The following is a 23,928-nucleotide window of genomic DNA, read 5'->3' on the forward strand; positions in this document are numbered from 1 at the left end:
TAATGATGATCTGACAGCACTGAAATGGGTTTAAACTGGCATGGGAGTAAACTGTGTGCACAGAAACGGAGTGGTTTTCTACTCCTGTTAAGCTAACTCAACAGAGAGATTGTGATTGAAAAAAAAGTCTTTTTTTTTTTTACCTTTGTAAACAGGTATTGTCCAGAGTGTTTTCTCACCAGGGGCCTATAGAACTCCTGAACATGATCAAAGGGTTTCAGGTAACCTGGTTGTCGAGATTGCATAGACAGTCTTGTTCTTTGTGAATGAGTAAAATCTACACTGTTGGTCCGTTCAGCTTTGACCATGAGAAGAAAATTCTTAATAGTGTAAATCTCCACACAACGAGCAGGAACTACATTTATATAAAAAAGTGAAGGGCTATTTATGTCTCTGATTTCCTATTAATGGATTAGAGGCTAAACTTGCTATTGCAGAGATGAAAGATTTTTTTTTTTTTGACTAGCCAGTGCTGTTGTTTGGTGACAAACCACGCAAAGGTGCAATTGTCAAGGTAACCATCTCACTAAAATATAGGTGACAAAACCACTTGCCAAAATATTCAATGAGCTTGTGTTGATCGTGTTGCAAAGAAAACACAGCTGTTTTGCTTTAGAGCATAACTGTGTTGGATAAATAAGGAATGCAAAGATAACTGCAGTCATTTCACCTGACTGATAATATGCCGTAATACAACTGCTGGCTTCTTCCTGGGTACACACCCAGAATAAACTGAATGGAAAGACTGAGGTCTCTGGTGCTTCTGGGTGGAGCAGGGTCAGGGTTCAGTTTCTGCTCAGCAGTGAGTTCTGTGATGCACAGCAATCTGGAAATAAGAGTGACACCTAGGGCGCATGGTGGATTGGACACAGAAATGAGGCCAAGAGGTGTTGAGGGCATGTGGTGTCTGGATGATAGTGGCAGTCATGGAAACTGGCAGTGGAGATTAGTTCGGATAGCAGGCAGCCTGACAGCTGGGATTGTCTCCTAATCACATTTTACGGCAATGGGTGGCAACCTCAAGGTGGGTTGTGTGAAGCAGAAAGATGAAACTGGCTGAGGCTGGCACAGGGGCAGGAGCAGCTGCAGCAAGTTACAAGAGAAGTAGTCTGCAAACCGGAGGTGTGATATAACCAGTAGGGTGGGAGGATAGCTGGTCAGTGTAGAGGAGCTCCCAACAAAACCACAGGCAAACAGTGCTGAGCTGCAAGCCAGTTGCTTTCTGAGAAGTGGGCAAAAGAGAGGGGCAGCTCCCAGATCCTAGGCAGCTCCTAGGTCCCAGGGCTGTTGGTTGTAGCCATGTTGGTCTAAGGACATAGGCAGGTAGGGTTCTTTGAGCAGATGTGATATCTTTTATTAGATTGAGTAGTTGGAAAAAATGTTCTTTGCAAGCTTTTGGGCACAAATGCCCTTCTTCAGGCACAGGGAGACTGCTGGTATTATGTGTTTTCCATGGTAGAAAAGAAGCTAATTTGCAACATGCAGGTCTGTGAAAATGCAAATGAATGGTAATTTGGGAGACAATGAATAGAAATAGGAGGGGAGGGGGAGAGAAAGGAGGGAAATGTGTGAAGGAATGTAGCTGGTCAGCTGCAGGCAGGTTACCTGGGGTTATCAGATGGTAGGCAGGTTGTAATGTGCCATAAATCCAATGTCTATATTTAGTCCATGATTTTTGTATACACTAGACTTATGAACTGAAGTTTGTAGGCTCGTCTGTAAATTCCCTTTGAGGATTAGAACTGAGAGATTGGAGAGAGAGTGATTGTGTTGTGAAAAGTGTGCACCCACAGGTGGTTGGATATTTTGTCTTTGGATTTTCAGTGTGCGTTCATTCTGGTATGCAGTTATTTGGTTTCTCCTACATTTTTTCCATCAGCGCATTCAGTGTACTGGATGCGATTCTATAACATTTCTGGAGGTGCAGGTGTAAGATTCAGGAATGGCGATGGTTCTGTTGTAGGGTATAGTTACTGTGGGAGTGGTGGAGATGTGTTGACAGGTTTTACATTTCTTGTCCCAGCATGGTCTGTATCCACTTGTTATGGTTTGGGCCATAGGAAGTTTCATGAATGATGTGTGCCCTCAGAGGTTGGGGGGGCACGGCGACCGCCCACAGGCAGCAGTGGCGGTGGCGAGCAGCCACCGCCTGCAGGTGCTGCCGGCAGTGTCGGCAGCGCTTCGGTCAGGGGGTGCACTGCCAATCTCAGGAGGTGCACATGCCCCAGTGTGCACCCCCTTCACGTCGCCAATCAGAAGTTTGCTTCTGGTGATGAGGTTAGCAAAGTTCAGTGCTTGTTTAAAGGCTAGGAGGAGTGGTTCTGGAAAGATCTCTTTAAGAATTGGGTATTCTTCTAGTATGAGTTGCAATTTTTTAAGGACGTCCTGTATAGGTTCCAGGGGAGGATGGTATGTCATAACTAATGGTGTGCAATTCATGGGGATTTTCTTTTTGTACTGCAGTGGTTCTCTATGTGGTATCCAGGTGGCTTTCAAAAGTGCAGTCTGTCTTTCCAGAGGAGTGTTCTTTTTGAGTGAAAGCCTTTTTGAGATTTGCAAGATGACAATCGTGGGTGTTCTCCTCAGTGCAGATTTGGTGGTATCTGAGAGCTTGGCTGTATATTACAGCTTTTTTGGTGTTTTTGCTGGTTCTGTGTATGTTGGTCCATAGGTTTCTTGTATATGGTGGTTTGTATTTTACCATTCTGGATATTGATCATGGTGTCTAAAAAGGAAATGTTGATGCCAGAGTATTCAAGAGAGTCTGATGGAGGGGTGATTATTATTGAATTCATGATGGAAATCAATCGGAGATCCAGGTTTTCAGTCCAAATGATGATGTCATCTATATATCTTGGGTATAGCATGGGTTTAATGGTGCAGTTCTTGGGGAATTCTTATTCCAGGTGGGCCCTAAAAAGGTTGGCATATTCTGGGGCCATTTTGGTGCTCATAGCTGTGCTCATGGTCTGGAGGAGGTGTTGGTTGTTGAAACTGAAGTTGCTGTGTGTGACAATGAATGATATAAGCTCAGTATATCTTGAGGTCTGTACTCTGAGTTGTCAACTTGCTCTTGTAGATATCTAAGGCAGGTTTGGATGCCATCCTGCTGTGGGATGTGGGTATATAAGCTGGTAATATCCATGGTGGCTAGGAGAGTATTGCTGGGAAGGTGGTCTATGTTTTTACATTTTTGTAGAAAGTCTGTGTCTTAGATAAAGCTCGGTCTTTGGGTGACCAGAGGTTTTAGGATGGATTCAGTGAAACCTGGTAGTTCCTCTAGGGTTGGGGTTCCACGGTTGGAAATTATAGATCTGCCTGGGCGACAGGTTCCAACCCTGGAACCCTAACTGAAGAAATACCAGGTTTCATCAAATCTATCCTAAAACCTTTCATTGCCCAAAGACCGAGTTTTATCCAACACACAACAGATTTTCTACAAAAATGTAAAAACACAGACCACCTTCCCAACAATACCCTCCTAGTCACCATGGACCCTGCCCCAATCAACTGGGTCACTGACAGACATGCAGGCCCCCATTCTTTAACTCACGGTGCTTTACATAAAGCTCCACAAGTTACAGCTGCCTCCCTGACCCAACAGGCACTCGGGGGATCAAGCTGCACTTTGGAGCTAATTGAGGACCTGGGTGGGGCATAAAGTGCGGGGGCTCCAATCCACCCTCCCCACCTCCAGCTCAGGCTGGACAATCCCCAGTCTGCAGCTTGCTCTCCCTCCCTTCTCTCCCCTCCCTTCCTGCAGATAGCACTGGGCATTGGTGATGTGTAGGAAGTGCACTTGGGTGCATGTACACCCCTTCAGATAGGTGGTGCACCCCCTGAGAAAAGCGCTGGTAATGCTGCCAGTGACGCCTGCGGGTGTTCACTGCTCACCCCCCTGCCCCTCGCCACTTATACTGCCAGTGGTATCTGTGGGTGGTTGCCGACTGCTGGTCCTATTTGAAATCAGAAGCACTTGTGCATACATTCTTTAGAGGCAAAGCTCTGCCAGCTTTCTGTGTGGCTTGCACATTAGGATCATAGGAAAGCAGGACTGGAAAGGACTTCACAAAGTCATCTAGTGACTCTAATCCACCCCCCTGCTTAAGGAAGAACCATCCATGATTAAACCATCCCAGCCAGTGTCTGTCTAACCTGCTTTTGAAAGTTTCCAAGCATGGCAAATCCACAGCTTCTCTAGCTAGCCCGTTTCAAGACCTGACTACTGTCATAGTCAGAAACCTCCTCCTGATCTCCAGCCTAAATTTCACCTGCTGCATCTTAAGGTTGTTGCTTCTAGCCCTGTCCCCTACAGCCACAGCAAAAAGTGCTCTGCTTACCAGTGGCTGTTTGTCTTTTCTGTCAATTGGAGTTCATCATAAAGAGTTTAAAAGAAAAAAAAATCACCCGATTTTTACGCTGAGCTTTAGGCCAGTGGGATTGTGTGGAAACTTGCTGGAGAAATGTCTACATGGTTTTCTTAGCTTTACTTTAATCCCCAGTTTGACTTGTGTGCTTGCTTTTCATTCCCAGGAGGAATGATATAAAATCTCTGTTTAATCACTGCAGAGCTAGAGACAGTGGCTGCTGTTCTAGCATAATGTGGCCTTCTACGGCTCTGCAAACTACAGTGAACAGGACCCAAAGCAATCTTTGGTTCTAAAACAGCTACTCTAAATCAATGTTCCGAATACCAATGCCATTGTCTTGGGGATTGAACTGGGACATATAAAAAATATTTTGCCCTGGTATTGCTATTTGAGAATCTTAATGAGCTTATCTAACATTAAGAGGTGCCTGTAGACATGCAGGGATGCTGCTCCGACATGGTGTAATTATGGTGGATCGGAGTCTGCTGGAGTGTACTGATTAGCATGCTCCAGCAGCCTCCACGTCTTGTGTATTCAGTGTCCCTGCGCTTAATTGAACGAGCTTTAGTTAAAACTCCCCCACTGCCCTTTTGAAGCACAAGATGCTGAATACACAAGACATTGTGGGGCCATTTAATCAGAGTGGCTCTCGGAGCCACTCTGATTAAAGCACTCCCAACCCTTGGAGCACATGTAAAGATGCCCAATGAATTTAAATGTGTACACAGTCAGCAAATCCAATGAGGAAACTACTAAATGAGGAGCCAGTAGGCCACATAGGGTATTAGTGCCAGAAAAGCATCTAGGACTTTTAATTCCTGCTCTGATATTTTAAAGCACAAAACTGTACTTCCTTGTGTGGCTGTGGGCAAGCACTGTAGTCCTTTCAGCTAGAAACATTATTCATTTTGATGGACTGTACTAATCTCCACCCTTTCAAAGCAGTTTTTTCACCTGTACATATAGCTGGAAACTTTGTTTTTTCTCTTGTGCCACTTCAGTTTTCTCAGAAGTTTCATACTTGGGCCTTCCCTCCCAGATACCACATCACTTCCTTTAAACTATGCTTTAAATTATGCCTTTTCTATTCAGCTGATTATTGAGTCTGTATCTAAAGTGTGGCATGATGTTGTGTGCTAGACCCACAGAAATATATTGGTAACTGAGAGCAAGCAAGGAAGAAGAATGATGCTTAGTAAACAAAATTATCATAAACTGTAGATCCCATGAATTTTAACTCTACCTGCGTGCATGTACATGTGCAATTAATGCAAAGCAATAATCTCCAGGGCTGTTTGAGCCAGAGTTAACTGCTCAAATGCTTACCTGGGTAAACTACCCCCAGGTACAATATCTACACATGCATGTAGATCAGCAGCAATTTAATCTGGGCAGAGCAGGCCCAAGCTGCCAGGAGGCCTGGGGGTTCAGTTCCAGGCTCCAAGTGGTAGTGTCGGTGCTGACAGGAGGCAGGAGTCTGACCCCCAGCTGGCTGGGCTGAATAGGTGCAATTTGCACCCATGGTCACTGTCCACACATGTGTTTATTTGTAGTTTAATTATTCTGCTATAAGATAGTACTGTCTCTGACAGTACTATTGTACAGTGAAGTTAATTAGTTTACTGTGCCCTAATACTGGTGCATGTGTAGATGGCAATGCTTTACAGAGCCAAAGGTCAGAGGCAGGGTGCATCTACTTGTGTGCTTTACTGTCCCCTTTTTTGACTACCCAGTACAGGCTAGGTCATTTTAAATTTTCTATGGCCTGTTCCCCACTACAAAGTGTTACCAGTAATGCTTGCCTTCTGTTGACACAACCTTGTTTGCATCTACACTTCATTTGTCCTACTGACAAAACCCTGAACTTGTGCCAAACAAGTTAAGCCACTTCCTTGTGCAGCTAAGCCCCTTACTGGCATTGGTAGTCTGCCTTTGTAGATGTATTACTTGTGTTAGTCCATAAGCAGCAATACCACCATGCACCTACCCCTGCAGTAGGGAACACTCTAATTAAATGTTTTAATCCAGCTGTCCAGGGGTCCTACCAAAACAGAAGGCTGAAACCTCCCCTTCCCTACCCTGTAAAACTTAGTGTATTACGAAATGCCTCTCTTCCTGCTGTCTTACTTTTGTTTTCACAAAAAAAAAAAAATGCTCCTTGCGTAGCTACAGAATCAGTTAGATCGCATAGTGCTATCTGAGCCAGGAGAAAAGTTCTGGATTTCCTCAACCGATGAAAAGATGAGGTAGTGCAAGGTCAACAACAAAATTTCCACAAGAATATAGTCATTACAATGCAGAGGCTGTGCTATGACAGGCATGATCTCCGCCATCAGGAAAAGGGGAAATAATTTTGGTAGCCAAACCAGAAGACAAAGGAGGCTAACACTGTTGCTGACATCTTGGGGCTCTCACTGCTGCAGTACATGGGATATTTTACTGAGCAGCGATGCATGTTAATTCCTTTTATCTGGCCGTGTCTCACTGGGGACTCAAAAGATACCCAGCCCCACCATAACTTTGGGAACTCTAACCATGACAAGAAGGAAATGGAAATGGACAAAGAAGGCTGATGAGGTCTTGGAGATGCTTGGGAGTCCAGAGCCTGTGAGACCAGGGCATGGTGAGAACCCATGGTGGAAGAAAAGGGAAATGTATCAAAATACAACTCAGCTCCTTAGCTGAAAAACTTAGATGCCCCAAGACTTGATGGAGCAAACCAGGTAGAGGTCTACTTCTCAGCAACCATTACACTTAGAAGGCAATGCTTTCTTTCTAGAGTCAGAGATATATTCCACTTGTCTCCAGACACCAGCATGTCCTGTAAAAATATGCCTTTTGCTCAACTCCCATGGACAACGAGACGTTTTTAAGGGTATGAATCACAGGTCAATGTACAGCACTAAACAGCCAACACTTTGTACCTTCTCTTTAGGAGTGTGCACACTTGTTTCTCACTGCACGGTAAAGTTCTGTTTTGTGAAGAAATGTGATTTGATAGAGACAAACCCCTAAACTCATAACACCTCATTAGATTTATAGTTCATATGAGCTTTCTCAGGAGTTGACATGAGGCTTCATCACAAACTTGACATAATAACCATAAAAGATTAAACTTGAAAAGCAGCCTAAAGAAAGACATCCCAGGATGAAGCAGGAATTGGACAAGCAGAGGGGCTCTGACTTGAACAGTTTCAAGTCAAACTGAGGGAAGATTTGCCTCTCAGTGACGAAGATTGAAAGACAGCACAGATGACTGAGCAACTTCTGGACAAAGTTACTCAAGAGGTGCTGGGAAAACCAGGAAAGACGAGACAGTCCTGGTTTATCTGTATCCTTCTAGGTCTACATAGCTAAAGAAGGAAACTGGTACAACAGAGGAAGGGAAAGCAGAGCATTACAGAAGTTTGACATTCAGATTCAATTTTTTACATTGGGTAAATAGTATCAACTCAGCAAAGGCAACTTGCAGGAAAAGAGGCACATCTGGAGTCTCAACATCTCAAAAAGGCTGTAGTAGAATTAGAAAACATACAGAGAAATGCAGCGAAGGTGGGGTATGGACCAGCTGCTGTACTAGGGAGACTAAAGTGGCCAAGATAATTCAGTCTGGAAAGGAGGAGGAGAGGCAATATGATATTCTATAAAATCATGAAGGATCTGAATAGTGAACTGTTATTCCTCAGATCGCAGAACACTAGAACTAGCAGACACTGAGCGAAATTAACAGAAGAAATAGGCTCTTAGAAGTTTAAAACAAACAAGCAGAAGTATTTTTACATAACATATGATTAACTTGTGAAACTTGTTCCCAGATAGGCAGGTAGTATAACCAGGTTCAAAAAGGGATAAGGAAATTCATGGAAGACTGGTCCATTAATAGCTGTTAATCAGAGCATATGGATGCATCCTCTGATATCCCTAAACCAATGATTGTTGATGCCAGGCAGTGTATGATAGAGGATGGATTACACTATACATGCCCCGTATATATACTCTCCCTCTAATGCATCCACTGCTTGCCACTGTTGGAAATAGGATACTGAGCTACATGAAGCATTGATCTGACCCAGCATGTCACTTCTTATGTTCTACACATAAGATACAGTCAGGAAACTGACCAAGAAACAAGGAAAAAGATCCATGATTTAGGACAAATACAAGTGCCTTTAAACAGAAACTAAAAGTTGTTGCACACAGATGTTTGGAGAACTGTGGTGACTTATACAGCCACAATCTAAATTCTGATCCTGACATCATCAGTGAACACGCATGTGAACAAGAAGTAGAAGAGACTGATTTATACTTGAGAAGTCGTTGAAGAAGCAACACAAAGTCTTCAAACTGGCAAATCAGCAAGAATAGAGAATGGAGCATGTTGCTGTGATTGATATAATTCACAAAACATGCAAAATAGTCTAGCCTATGAAGTAGCAAGCTGTATAACCATGATCTTTTCTATTGTAATTATAGTTTTCCAGAACGCTGCACTAATTACTACACTATCAGCCAAATTGGTCACCCAAGCAAACTGATACTCCTGAACAACCTCAAGTAGTGATACTGCTTGCAGAAAGGCAAGCAGGTTTCAAGACTGGGTGAAGTGCAGCAAATCTTTAGGTAGCCTGAGACTCATGAGTGAAAAATATGGAGAGCATCAAAAGAAACAACTTCATAGACTTTGATTAAGCATTGGGCCTTGTATGGCAGGGAGTGCTATCGGCTGTGGTGGAGAAGTATAACATCAGCAAAAGAATCAAAACTGTGATTGAAGTCCTCTATAGAAATGTAGAGACCATGGCCCTTGCAGATGACATATTCTGACTGGTTCTGTAGACCTGTGGTAAGACAGGTGTCCTCTCTCACCATGTCTGCTCTACCTTTTCTCTTTGTCAGTTCTTTGAAGGGACAGTATTACTTGAAGATAGAAAACCCCTTTACCTTTGTTTTGCAGACAATATGAATGTGATAAGAGGTGGAATGTGACCAGAGCTGGCAGATCTAGCAAGCGTAGACAGTGTTGTGACTGCCTACAGGATGAAGAGCAGTGCAGAAAAAAAGCAAAGTAGTGACAATGGGAAATTCTGTTAATCAACAAGAAATACAAATACAGTGTGTATATATCAAAGGCAAGAATATCAAACAAATGGATTCATACAGGTACCTTGAAACTACCATCACAAAAGAGAGAACCTGAAACACAAATCAGACGTAGAATTGTGACCCAGACTCCCAAAGCTGGATGAAATCTAGAAGGATAGTCTCTTCATATCGTGGTAAAAGTTCTTAGAGTGCTGTGTCACTCCAACAGCAACAAAACAAAGAATTCTAGCCTTTGAATTCAGGTGTCTCCGAAGAATTCTTCAGCTGTAGGACTAACAACTCTATTAGAGAAGAAGGAACTGATAATTGGATCCCACGAGCCTTTACAAGCAGCAGTAAAAGGACAGAAAGTGGAATGGTTTGGCCATGTGATCTGAGCAACAGGCTTGGCTAACATGATTCTGCAGGGAAAAATTGAAGGGAAAATGAAGAGGTGACACAAAATCATCACCACTGTGACACAAAAACATTTCTACCTGGACAGACGAACAGTGCTGTAGCAAGGAAGTTTGGCACCCAGGGCAAGCCCGCAGCAGGAGCCAACCCTCGCCCTGTACACAGATCTGAGGGGCACATGCCCCACCATGCTTGCCTGGGAGTGCACACAGTGGCAGGAACCGCCCTCCCCCTGTCCCCGCACCATCGTGGCTCCATCCCACGCCCCGCCCCAGCTGAGCAGTGCCTGTTGGCTCCCCTTAGTTTTGGCTCCTGGGGCGGTCACTCCGCTTCCCGCCCCTCCCTCCTTGCTATGGTATTGCAGAGAAATCACAGGCAGGGGTTCCCCAGAGGCTAATGATCACTTGCAGTAGAGGAAGATTACTATTGGTTCCTCCAAATGACAGCTCTGCTTATCTACTCATTCTTCTAGTGCAAGGTTTGTCAGCCTTTTTTAATAACTGCACCCCTGGCGGCCCCTCTTTTAGTAACTGTACCTGTGGGGGGAGTGGAGGTGGCGAGCAGCCAGACATTGAGTGGAGGTGCAGTGAGAGGTGGATCAGTGGCAGTGCAGTGCCTGTGCAGCCCTGCTCTCGCCCTGCCCCGGCCCTGCTCTGGCCCTGCTCCTGTGAGGCAGTGGTGCGGGGTAGCAGCACTCCATCCCTGCTCGCCCCTGCATACCCCCTGGGACCTTTCAAAGTACCCCCACGGGTACACGTACCCCTGGTTGACAACTCTTGTTCTAGTAGTAAGATGGCAATAGATAGTAAATCAGTGTATAAGAGAGCAGATCATAGGATGAAAAAAAGAGGGAAGTGTGGGAACTTGACCTCAAACACCCAGTTTCTGTCTGGAGAGTCCTAGCATCCCACAGTGCACTGCACACATTTCTCAAAACGTGGCACTCTGACCAGTGTTATAGGCACATTGGCCACCCACAGTGTAATGCTTTTTTTGCCAACACAACCTAGTGCTCTGAAGATGTACATCGCTGGCCAAAGCAGCCAAACATGGATGCACTCTAGCAACATGGCAGTGTTGTATTCTGTCAGAAAGGTTGTGATAAAACTTTCTGGAGTAAAACTAAGTGTTGGACCTGATTCATAGATTCATAGATTCATAGATGTTAGGGTCGGAAGGGACCTCAATAGATCATCGAGTCCGACCCCCTGCATAAGCAGGAAAGAGTGCTGGGTCTAGATGACCCCAGCTAGATACTCATCTAACCTCCTCTTGAAGACCCCCAGGGTAGGGGAGAGCACCACCTCCCTTGGGAGCCCGTTCCAGACCTTGGCCACTCAAACTGTGAAGAAGTTCTTCCTAATGTCCAATCTAAATCTGCTCTCTGCTAGCTTGTGGCCATTGTTTCTTGTAACCCCCGGGGGCGCCTTGGTGAATAAATACTCACCAATTCCCTTCTGTGCCCCCGTGATGAACTTATAGGCAGCCACAAGGTCGCCTCTCAACCTTCTCTTGCGGAGGCTGAAAAGGTCCAGTTTCTCTAGTCTCTCCTCGTAGGTCTTGGTCTGCAGGCCCTTGACCATACGAGTTGCCCTTCTCTGGACCCTCTCCAGGTTATCCGCATCCTTCTTGAAGTGTGGCGCCCAGAATTGCACGCAGTACTCCAACTGCGGTCTGGCCAGTGCCCGATAGAGGGGAAGTATCACCTCCCTGGACCTATTCGTCATGCATCTGCTGATGCACGATAAAGTGCCATTGGCTTTTCTGATGGCTTCGTCACACTGCCGGCTCATGTTCATCTTGGAGTCCACTAGGACTCCGAGATCCCTTTCCACCTCTGTGCCACCCAGCAGGTCATTCCCTAGGCTGTAGGTGTGCTGGACATTTTTCCTCCCTAGGTGCAGCACTTCGCATTTCTCCTTGTTGAACTGCATCCTGTTGTTTTCTGCCCACTTGTCCAACCTATCCAGGTCTGCCTGCAGCTGTTCCCTGCCCTCCGGCGTGTCCACTTCTCCCCATAGCTTTGTGTCATCTGCAAACTTGGACAGAGTACATTTGACTCCCTCGTCCAAGTCGCTGATGAAGACATTAAAGAGTATTGGTCCAAGGACCGAGCCCTGCAGGACCCCACTGCCCACACCCTTCCAGGTCGAAACAGACCCATCTACCACGACTCTCTGGGTGCGACCCTCTAGCCAATTCGCCACCCACCGGACTGTGCAGTCATCCACATCACAGCCTCTTAGCTTGTTCACCAGTATGGGGTGGGATACCGTATCGAAGGCCTTCCTGAAGTCTAAGTATACGACATCCACCCCTCCTCCTGTGTCCAGGCGTTTCGTAACCTGGTCATAGAAAGAGACTAGATTGGTCAGGCACAATCTGCCCGCCACAAACCCGTGCTGGTTTCCCCTCAGCATAATTTGCCCTGCCGGGCTCTCACAAATGTGAGCCTTGATAATTTTTTCAAAGACTTTACCAAGGATGGAGGTGAGACTGACTGGCCTATAGTTGCCCGGGTCCTCCTTCCTCCCCTTTTTGAAAATGGGGACCACATTAGCCCTTTTCCAGTCCTCCGGGACTTGGCCTGTGCGCCATGAGCTTTCAAATATTCCCGCCAGTGGCTCTGCAATGATGGCAGCCAGTGCCTTCAGCACCCTCGGATGGAGCTCATCCAGGCCTGCCGACTTAAAGGCATCCAGTTCTTCCAAGTGACTCTGCACCATCTCAGGGTCTACGCATGGAAGTCTGGCGCCTTGCTGCTGCCTCTCTACAACCCCAGTGAGAGACTTGTCTTGCCCCTCACTTAGGAACACTGAGGCAAAGAACTCGTTGAGGAGTTCAGCCTTGTCCCCCTTATCTGTCACCAATGGTTTCTGCCCATTTAGCAGTGGTCCTATTCCTCCCTGGGCCTTCCTTTTACTCCCAATATATCTAAAAAACAATTTCTTGTTGTCCTTTACTTGGGTTGCCATCCTCAGCTCCATGGTAGCTTTGGCCCGCCTAACTGCCTCCCTACAAGCACGAGCAGAGGAGGTATATTCATCTTTAGTGATCTCACCCTGTATCCACTTTTTTTGTGCTCCCCTTTTGTCCCTTAGGCTGCCCTGGATTTCTGTGGTCAGCCAGGGAAGCCTCCTGGCCCCTTTCCCTTTTTTGCCTCGCTCGGGGATCGTCTTGCTTTGTGCCCGAAGGATCGTTTCCTTAAGGCACAGCCACCCTTCTTGGGCTCCCATCCCTTCAAAACTCCTACTCTGCAGTGCTTCCTTGACTAATCGCCTGAGTGCATTGAGATCAGCTTTCCTAAAGTCTAGCACTTTCACCCTACTAGTTACCTTACCCACTCGCCGTCTTATGTTGAATTCTATTATTAGGTGATCACTGTCTCCCAAATGGCTACTGATCTGGAGGTCCCCTATCATGTCATCCCCTGTTGCCAATACCAGATCCAGTATGGCATTCCCCCTAGTGGGACCATGCACCTCCTGTGTCAGGTGGAGGTCCTGTATACAGGTTAGAAACCTGCGTGAGCGATGGGACCTTGCTGTCTGCATCTCCCAGCAGATGTCTGGGTAGTTTAGGTCCCCCATGACTACCGCCTCTTTAGCTTTTATGGTCTCCGAGAGTTGCCTCAGGAGCCCCGCATCTATTTCTTCCCCTTGGTGTGGGGGTCTGTAGCAGACCCCTACCACCAAATCCTTTTCTTCTTGCCCCCCATGTAGCCTAACCCACAATCCTTCTACTTCCTCAACCTCGGATTCTGTCTTGATGAGGGTTGATGTATATTGCTCACTGACATAAAGTGCAACCCCCCCCCCCCTTTCTTCCCCGACCTGTCCTTTCTATACAATCTATAGCCCTCAATATGTACCGCCCAGTCATGGGATGAATCCCACCACGTCTCTGTTAGCCCCACTAAGTCATAGGTGTTTAGTGCAAGCAGGAGCGCTAATTCATCCTGTTTGTTTCCCATGCTCCTAGCATTGGTATATAGGCACTTGAGCCCTGCGACTGGTGCCTTTGCTGCCCCCCCCGCTCCGAGTCCCAAGGGAGCGTTGATGTTCCTATATGAGCAGAGAACTAAATTGTACTGGGACAAGGCACCTTTATCGGGGATTTTACCAGTTTATGCTCTTAAACAACTTAGTTGTATGTGTACAAAATGAGTGGACAGACCAAGAACAAATTACTCCCATAGCGTCTGTAACCATTTGCAAATGCAAAAGTACACTGTTAGCTGCAGCTGCAAATTGCAAGCCCCAAATGGGTTATCTGGTTATTTTTAATCTAATATGAAAACAAGGGCTGCAAAAGCACAGTGTGGGGGGGGAAAAACCTTATGAAATCAATTGAGATGTATGTGAACCAACTCAGAAGCTCCCACTCTCCAGGTGCAGGTCTGAGTCTCTGGATTTGCGTTGCTTTATATGTTTTTGTTTTTCTTTCCACCATTTGGAAGGATATGAGTTGTACACATTGCAAATTGCTGCTGCTAACTGCTTAATCAATATCCTTTAATAGGCAATATGATCCTTATTTGGATCATACTTGGATTTGTGGAGAATTTTCAGGGAATTGGATAGCTTGGAGAGCTTGCTGCACTGAAAAATGTTTTTGCCTAAAGTGCGCCATGAATTACATCTGTATGAATGATTATGATATCACTATGACAGGATGATGTTAATCTGTCCATAACTCATTTGGCACAGAATAGAATTACTGTTAAGAACGTATGATAAAGATTGTGCAGTATCTTTAAAAGCTCAGATAGACACCTTCAGCCAATGCCTCTATACACAAAAGTCTGGCAGGATGGTAGGGTGAAGAGCCTTCTGATGGGGAAATGTTTGCCCAGGTAATAAGCCATGAGGGTGAAGCAGAAACAACTCTGCTGTAGATTCACTTTCAAAGGGGCTTTTAATTGTATAGGAAATATAAAGAAAAACGGGGGTCAACAATATCCAGTATAGTAGAGACCACAGCAAAGCACTCTGGGGGGGGGAAAACATGGGCCCTAGACCAGTATCACCTATGACAGGGACAATGGGAGACACCACTTTGTGTTAAGGGAATGACTGTTTGAAAGAACAACATATATGCTAAATCAGAGGAGCTGGAGGACTCTGAGGGCTTTGAATTAGAACTGATAGGGATGGTGATGTCTCATAGCCAAACTCAGAACATGTCTCTTACCTGGGGCTTGTAAAAGGGAAGAAGGAAAAACAGAGCCAGAATGGAAGAAAGAGCATGTAAGCTCAAGAGGTTGTTCTGGCCTTGGTTTTACTACTCTGCTGGTGCAAACCAACCCAATGGCTGTCAAAGTAGCTTGCTGAATGTTCCCTGGGAGTCCCTGGAAGTTAATATGTAGTCAGTGCAGTCACTGCATGCCACCTACACTTAGCCACCAGTGTACAGGCAATCCTGGATTTACCCAAGATCTAGTGATCTCTGGCTGTCAGAATGACCAGAGGTATAATTTAGTATAACTCTGAGGCTGCTTCAGAGTTATATACTAAATTATATAGTATAATAATAATTGCACCAGGGACCAAATCACTTTGCAGCTGGCCCCAGGATCAGGGGAGCCCAATAATAAGTAAAGCCACCTTTGCCTCACCTCCGCTGTACTGAGGGTATCTCCTCTGCAGCTGGGTATGTAGGCCCCAGTGAAATCAATGGCAAAAATTGTTTGGCTTTACATAGGTCAAGATTTCATCCATAGTGTTTCATTATGGCAGACACTTTTTAGGTAACCGTATCTGGATGAGGGTTGACAGTGTTTCAGAAATATGGTAAGAATATGGGTTTTTTTGTTTTATTGGTTTTCGCTATATCCTTAATGAAAGCCTAAGCAAAATCTGGGGAATAGAAAATGAAGTTTATGGTCTGGGTTCCAGTTTAGCTCCATCGCTGAATTATGCTGAAGGAGAATGATGGTTCTGAATCGTGTTTGTGCACTGAAATGATGTGTTCACTCCGTCAACTGTCATCCTGGTCAGAATAAAGAGACCCGAGTCTGATCTCTTCATGCAGATTTCATACCACTCTAGCTCTTCAGAATGAAATTGGTAAAACATTGCTTCAGTCAAGTTGGGTTTCAACCCCTTGCCTCCAGTGGTATAACATGATCAACACTGGTGTACATAAGAGGGCAGTTAAGTTCAAGTTATATAATATACATATGGCTTTGTTATGCAGGTCTTCCCAGGCCCTGAAGGTGCCAGAACAGGTAGCCAACAGCTATAATTTCACTTGGAATAGAAAAACTCAAAATGCACATTTTACCATAGAGTCAATGTTAACCAAGGAATTCCACATCTTCATACCACTACATGTGTTGTCATGTACTGTTGTTCACACTGTGAATGAAATAATAATACATATTCAACACTAGACGGTGCTTCAGTAAATATGGCAATATTACTCTGTTTCTTGTCTCATATATTCCTGCTTTTGCTTCTTTGTTTTCATGGAAAGAAACTCTGAAGCAGATAATCAAAGAGATTGTTTTCCTGTTTTAAAACTGACCACACTGCTTTATATGAACTGTATTATATACCAAGATTGTACTGAATTACGTGATTAGAAAACTATCTAGTAAACCTTCAAAATTCAATAACTGGTCTTGCATTAGCATCTTATAACATAGAAATCCAATCTAGATTACTGGAAAGTACTGTGTATCTTGTTACAGTTCAGTAATATTCTCTCTGTGATTTTCCTTGAAGTATGCATGGTAGTAGATGGTATAATCCTTTTCTGGCTTACAACACAAAAATCAGAAATCATAATCATTTGTCAGGAATGCGTGCATAGACATATATTTTGTGTTCCGTTGTTTCTAGTGTTACCATAACACATTGGCTTCTCCTAAATTTACTAGTATTAAGATGGACTCTCAGTTCCTTCTACATTTTCCTGAAAAAAAAATAGACTGCAGTATGCCAGCTGGAACCAGTTCTTTGAGATTTGTATTCTTCCAAACAATGGCTGAACTCCTCTTCATCCCCTGCCACTGAAACAAAGATGAGTGAGAGCCAAATTCAGCCATCTCTTTCCCATGGGGCTCTGTGAAAACCGCTGCTGAATACTTTTTTGTTTCTTATCAGTCCTGTACCTGGAGGGATCTGTCCTAGTGTTTGAGGATGTCTTCAAACTGGTAGCGTTCTACTGCGTCAGTAGGTAAGTTGTACTCATGGTTTCTGTATTGGGATTGCTTCATGCTGGGCCTAGGGTAACTCCATGCTTGAAGCTGGCCTTTACTGTCATGCAGGGGTGGAACAAAAGGGTGGTTAGCTCCTTTCTAAGGAGCTCCTTTCTAAGGAAATGCCACCTTTCTAAGACATCACCCATGTATGTGTACCCAAAGCAACCAACAGTTCAAGAGCCAGATTCTGCTCTCAGGGTAACTGAAGTCAGGCTGGGTTTATGACAGGTCCACAAATAGAAGCACCTAATTAGAACTATGAAAGCAGAGACTCTTCTTTCTCCCCCTTAAGAAAGGAAGATGAGATGTGAGTGTAAGTGGGGTGCAGCTTCTATGAATTAGAGATGAGCCCAAGTAATGAAATTCTGGCCCAGAACTGAATTCACATTTCCCAGTTTTGTCTGGCTTGGTTCCAGTCCTGACGATTATACAAAGAGGCCTAGTCATAAAACTCAAACTTCCTCGGTTTTGCATGGAAATGGTGTGTTCCCATCTCTCAAATTGCTGTCACACTTCTACTGGCCAGTCCCAAATGCTGCACCTTACAATTGTGCTTCTACCAGAGTTGCAGTGAATTTGATGGGTTTAGCTCACATAGACCATATGTTCAGCCCTCATGTGTGGACTTTTGCCACCATGGTGTGGTCTTTTGTGCTTTCACATTTGAAAAAACTAAAAGCACAGCTTTGCCAAAACCACTGGGGTTTGCTCTCAACTGCATGTTGACACCTATAAGTATGTAAAACCTGTAAGTATCCAACCACAACTGTATACCTGCTGGGGTTCATGCTGAGCTCAGCTCAAGTTTGCAGGCTCCAGAACATGAATAAATTTTCAGCTCCTTGTTATTAGAGTAGGGCTAAATTGTGCAATTCACAGTAGTTAGATACCGAAAACTCCCGATGACTTCACTGGGAGTTTTGTTTGAAGAAGGTCTGTGGGACTGGACCCAAACTAGTGCACAGTCTGTTGCAGAGCAGTGAATGCATAAAAGGGATTGGTGTGGGGGAGTAAGGATTAACCACCTCGTGCAAAAACTGCCAGCAGAGCTGAGAGAATTTGAGGAAAGACTGTGGTTTATGAATTTGATTGGAAGTTTAGACAAATAATAGTAAATATTTCACACTAATTCAGAATAAAACATTAAAAATGTGCCATACAAACTTTTGAGATAGAAAAGGCTTGTTATATTGTCCTTTCTGCTTTATCAGGGGTCATTCCCTATCTAATGTTAACCCTATGTAATCTAATCTATGGATCTACAGTAATTCAGTTTATTCTAAACTATGTATTTGTGCCAATCTTTTTGCAGTGGTATCAGTGCATCCTTTTTGCACTGCTCCTGCTTTTTCAAGTCTGGTTTTAAATTTAATTTAAACTGCTGGCAGTTTGAAGATAACCCTCAATCACCCTTGCAGTCCCATAACAGTAATCACAAGAGGATAGCAGCTGCTTGGGGTATGTCTACCCTGCAGTGTAGTATAGACATATCTGAGCTAGGTTTAAATTAGCTACCCTTGTGGGTCAGGTTTTGCAGCTTGTGCTGAGTTCCATGCCACCCGGGCTGGGCTGCTGTCGATAGGTAGTTCCAAGTTAGATCAGGTCCACAGCAGTAATCAGTTTATGATAAGGTCACTTTATACTGTTCTGGCTGTAGAAAGGAGCCAACAATGATTGTGAGTTGTATTGCCAGTGTCATAAAACAGACTGAATGTTAATAAGAGTTGTACCCAGATTTTCTAACCATATGATCCATGGGGGGGCGGGGGGAGTTCACAGCTTCGTTATAAACACAACAGACTATATCCCAGCTAAAGATGCACATTCTGTAACAAAGAAGAAAGACCTTGCTGTTAGTTCCTTTTTATAGAGGGTACTACAGGGTATAAAATGTTCTTTTGATGTTTTTACTGATTTGTAAGACTGCTGAAGGTAAATGGGGAAATAATTTTCTGTCAGCATTAGGTAACAAAAAAGGTTAAGCACTGATTTTTTCCCCTCTGGGGAGCATGTAGAAGTCCAGTGCCTGCTCCCGAATGATTGAGTGGATTGACCTCTATTCAGTCTCTAGTAAATAATAATCTATAAATAATTGGAAACAGTTTATCACTGCTGACAGTCTCTTCTCAGGAGAAGGCCAGATCTGTTCTAACATAGTGGCTAAATTACCTTGCACCACTAAAATAGTACTTATAAGTCAATGAGTGACTCGGTGACTTGCATGTAAACTGCCTGGCCTGCAAATGAAACGGATCTTTTTCTAGAAGTGCCACTGCTTAATAATATTTTCCAAAGTCAGATCTATGCATCTCAATAATAAATTCAAGCACATGAAGAACATAGTAAGAGAAGGCCAGTACGTAACTCCCAGTTCCTCTTTTACACCCACACATTTTCCACAAAAAGAGATCCCAGCTCTAGCTCAGCTTATTAAAAATAATCAACTGACCAAGCACTCAGTGAGGCAGGTAGAACCATGGGTTATACATTACAGTCAGCAAAACGTATGCCCTTTAGAAAGGGACAAAGCAGGTCACAGCGGGTTCATCTGTCAGCAGACTAGCTCTTTTCAGAGCTGCAAAGTCATTAAGATTTTTTTTTAAACAGAGACCAACCAGTCATGAGGTTAGTTTTTTTCAAAATGACTTCCTGCTGCTTGCTGAATGGCTAGCTAAGCTTTTTAACATGTAAAGCCAGCCAGAGCCTGTGCCTTACTGCCCGTTTCACTTTATTGTTGACTTTTAAGGGCCTTATAAGGAGAGGGATTAGGTAGAAATGGTATTGCAAATTATTGTTAGATGTGAACCAAGGCAAAACAATTATCAGCAATCCCAAAAGCATCCCCATAGAGCCCAGATGGAAGGTATATGCCTATGAATCTTGCCAACCCTCCCTGATAAATTCTGCTTTCTTCAGAAAAATTCCACACCTTCCAAAACCTCCACAAAGACTGAGAATACAGAGTTGAGGGATGCTGCCAAGTTCCCTGCCACAAGATGTTTCATTACCTCTTGTCACATCATACAATAGGCTGCTTTATCAACTTTACCCTGTAATTTAGGATCTAATTTAAATTAATCTAAATAAATAAATCTAATCTAAATTATTTTATGTGAAGGAGAGAGCTAGATTTGAAGGGATGGGAAGGGTGATAGAGGAAGGCCTATGAACCACCAAAAAGAGAATCCAATGCTAACTAATAAGTAATTGCATTGTACCTATTTGCAGTGCTATAGCTTTTTCCATCCAAAAATCTCATAATGTAATGTAATGTCACAGAGCCCCATTCAGGTTGGTCTCATTATTGCTATTTCCTGAATGAAGAAATGGAGGCACAGAGGTTAAACCACCTGAATGGCACAAAGAGGCTCACTGGGGCTAAGAATCTGCTGAAAACCAGAGTAATCTCAGCTGATGCAAATTGCAGATTTCTTTGGGCATTGTCGCTAGCTAGATCTGGAATGTTAGGTGAGGTGGCCTCATGCTCCTTGCAATACTGAGAACCTTCCCATGCACCTGGCTGGTGGGCCGTGCTCAGGGGTAAGCTGATTATAAGATTTAGGGCCAGGGAGGAATTTTCCTCCCAGTTAGATTGGCAGAGACTGTTGTGGGGTTTGCTTTTGTCTGTAGCATGTAGAATAATTCACTTCCTAGAATTCTCTAGGCATTATCTACCAAATTCCCTGCAACTATGGGGGGACCCAAAGCATTGGTGAAAGCCTTGTCTCTCCCACTCTTTTCCAGTGACCTGCTATATGGTACTGGAGTTTGGGGTGTGGAGGAGGGTGTCCAAGTGCTTTGTGGCTATGGTGTACAGAGGGCCCAGGCGAGATATTCTCATGGACCAACCCTTTTTTGCCAAATGCCTATTACATTGGATACTTATAAACTCAAGGCACTCTATGTGAGTACTCCAGAGGTCCCTCCCACTCTTAAGTTTCTCCTATCTCTGGGGTATGTTTGGGGCTTTAGTGGCAATTAAAGATGTTCACCACTTTGCAGAACTGAGCTAGACTTACCAGCAAATCAAGTTGCTAAAAATGAACTGCAAGCTGTTTGACCCATTGGAGTTTTTTTTCCTTTCTTTATTTTCAACAGGGATTTGTTGCCCTTCACACTGAAGCTGCCACAAGCAATATTAGAGGCCAGTAGTTTCCAAGATCTTGAAATTATTTCTAGCCTGGGGATAGGTAAGTCTTTTAAAACAACATTTGCTTTGCACAAAGTTATGAGAACCTCTTCACTGAAAAGGCTGGTGGACTTGCTATGATAAAACAGCTCTTGGAACAGGTGAAGAAGCCCAGATGCAGAGGAGATGGATTCTGTTTCCTTCACAGCAGAAGTGTCAAACTACGGCCTGCAGACTGGTTCTGGCTGGGGTCCATGTGTCTGACCCTGCCTGTAGACTGGCTTTGCATCACTTACCCAGCCCACGGGACCAGATGAGATTGACATCCCTGCTATACATATATCTAGATATGCTAAAAGGGGTCTCTACCCGTGCCCATGCATGTCTGACATTACTCATCCCCTCTCTATCCTTTTGGCCTGTTTGCCAGATGTATAAACTGCACTCCCGCTGATTAGAAGTTGTAGGCATTAAGTAACATTCCAACATAATGACTGAGTGCCTTGGCCCCATCCAGGATAATTGGCAAATATTCAATTTAGTTGGAAGCCCAAGCAAATGGAAAGATAAAACATCCCCCATCCTCCAGCAGTTCACTGCCTTCATATATTCCCCTTCTCTAGTGTGTGGGAAGAAAACTATAAACAGTGAAGCCTCTGCATTTAATCTGATCCATCACTACTCAACTCGGGTGTGGCAAATGCGTGTGTCGTGTTGCTTGGTGTCAACCTGATAAAGAGGATGTTTTCTGCGTATGAAAATGAATGTTGCTTTTAATGACAGGACTGCACACCAACTTTCATCTTGGGATTTCAAATACCCAAGGCTGAAGGTGGGGAGGGATTTTTTTCATGGTGAATTTCAAGTGGTTATTTCAATATCAGGAGTCTGTGTAGTTTTTTTGCCAAATCTGTATATTCAACATGGATGAACTCTTAGCCTGTCAGTTCCTTGGTCAGAAATATAAACTGTAAAATCTATTTGTACCAACCAGAATCATCATTGTGGATGGGCCAATCATGCACGATTTCTACCTTTGTGCTTTTAAGGGCATGGGAGTGCTTGGAAGGCCCTTGCTTTATAATAAGCCCCTGCCAGTTGTGCAGGTAAAGGTGCAGTGGGATCTGATACCTGATCTACGCAATCACATTTCTGTCATGCCACACATGCATGGCAGGAGGCATGATTGCAGGATTGAGCATCAGATCCTATCACACCTTATTGCCAGGGCACATTTTATTGCCAGGCTCACAGTTTCTGTATCATCCTAAACCAGCAAATAGCAAGTTCCCATGGCTGGAAGCCCTGTCAGCTGATCCAGGCTCCCAGCGAGGGGGTGCACTATCAACTAACAGCGCTCCCAGGCACAGGGGCCTACATGGCCACATGTTCAGTTAAAGACCTGATAAGAACCAGCAACAAAGTTACTACACATTTTGTTGGAATAACTGTGTATTATTTCTTGTTTTATGGCACCATTTAATTGCTTTAACATATGGCTGGATTACAATTTAAAACATAATTAACTGGTTAATCACATTTTAAATGCAGTGTGATGCAGGGGCCATAACAGTCTTGCCTGTTGTGCCTGGAGGCTTTGAAAGCTGCTCTAAGTGTGATCACTAATATCAGCTAATGATGTGCTCCTTTATGGCAAAAGCACCTTACCTGCTTTTGGTTCCTGGTTCAAGTTTGAGCAAGGATAAACCCTTTAGTTCCCAGGCATTTTTTACTGTTTTACCCAGCTCCAAATTAGCAACCCACTGCCACCTGGAGCAAAGCCATTCTGAAAATAAAGTACTTCAGAGACTGCCAAGACTGAAGGATGTGATGTTCTAGCACCTCTTTGTTCGCAGGGCTCTGTGTTGCTGGTATACTTTCCCTGCTTTGCAAGAGAGCTGGTGCTTAGTGGCCACAAGGTACAGGAATTTTATGCTCTTCAGGAAATTGGTCAACCCAGAAATTTGATCTGGTGTCTAACAGGCCTGAGCAAATTTCTGTTACTCTGCAGTCTACATGTGCCTGTGAAGGAGATTTTGTACACCTAGTTGTTTAGATAGCAGCTGTACTTAGATACTTCACTTGTCTCATCCTACTCAGGTCTGTGCTCTGTTAGCTGAGCTAGAACTCTGGCTAAGCAACTCAGATTCCTCACTGTTAAACCTACTTCTGCTAAGACAAACTTTGTATTCAACACCTTGCTCCTGCACTAGTTTCAGCTTTTCTTCTGCTGAAGAACTTGGCTGGGTTTTTTGTTTTTTTTCTAGATTATCCCCAAAGCCTAATTTTTATTCCTGCTGAAGCAAATAGCTGCCATGTTTCTCATGTGACATAAACCTTGGTTGGTCCATTACTTTGCTCAGCAAAATGATTCTTCCTGTTGTGTTTTCCACATGGAGTAATGCAGGTATGTCAAAGATATGGCTTACAGGCTGGATCCAACCTATGCAGCCCTATCAGCTGGTCCACAGTGCTGCCCGTGGATCTCAGACTGGATCCACATGCAGCAAACACTGGGACCAACATGTGGGCCGGATTTTGGCATGCGTGCTGTTGTACTGCATGAGCAGCCAGATCTGGTACATATAATGCCTGCATTGGACTAGCCCTGTGTGCTGGATCCAGTGCATGGGGCCAGTCTGCAGGCCCAGTCCAGTCCACGGACTGGGACCATGCTACTCATCTGGCCCATGGATCAGCTTTGTGCTACTCATCCTACTCAT

The 23,928-nt window shown here is 44.3% G+C and overlaps 1 protein-coding gene across 5 annotated transcripts in view; it reads left to right on the top strand.

The window, feature by feature from the left end:
- Positions 1 to 23,928, top strand: part of RIN3 (Ras and Rab interactor 3) — a 151,460-nt gene that overhangs the window by 52,004 nt on the left and 75,528 nt on the right. For all 5 annotated transcript variants that reach the window (XM_059723180.1, XM_059723181.1, XM_019481657.2 and 2 more), the window contains exons 4-5: positions 16,979 to 17,051; positions 21,175 to 21,266. In XM_059723180.1, coding sequence (XP_059579163.1) covers positions 16,979 to 17,051; positions 21,175 to 21,266 — 165 coding nt within the window. The remainder of the gene's footprint in view (positions 1 to 16,978; positions 17,052 to 21,174; positions 21,267 to 23,928) is intronic.

This window comes from Alligator mississippiensis, chromosome 2 (assembly GCF_030867095.1).
Source record: "Alligator mississippiensis isolate rAllMis1 chromosome 2, rAllMis1, whole genome shotgun sequence".
NCBI classification, from domain to species: Eukaryota; Metazoa; Chordata; order Crocodylia; family Alligatoridae; genus Alligator; species Alligator mississippiensis.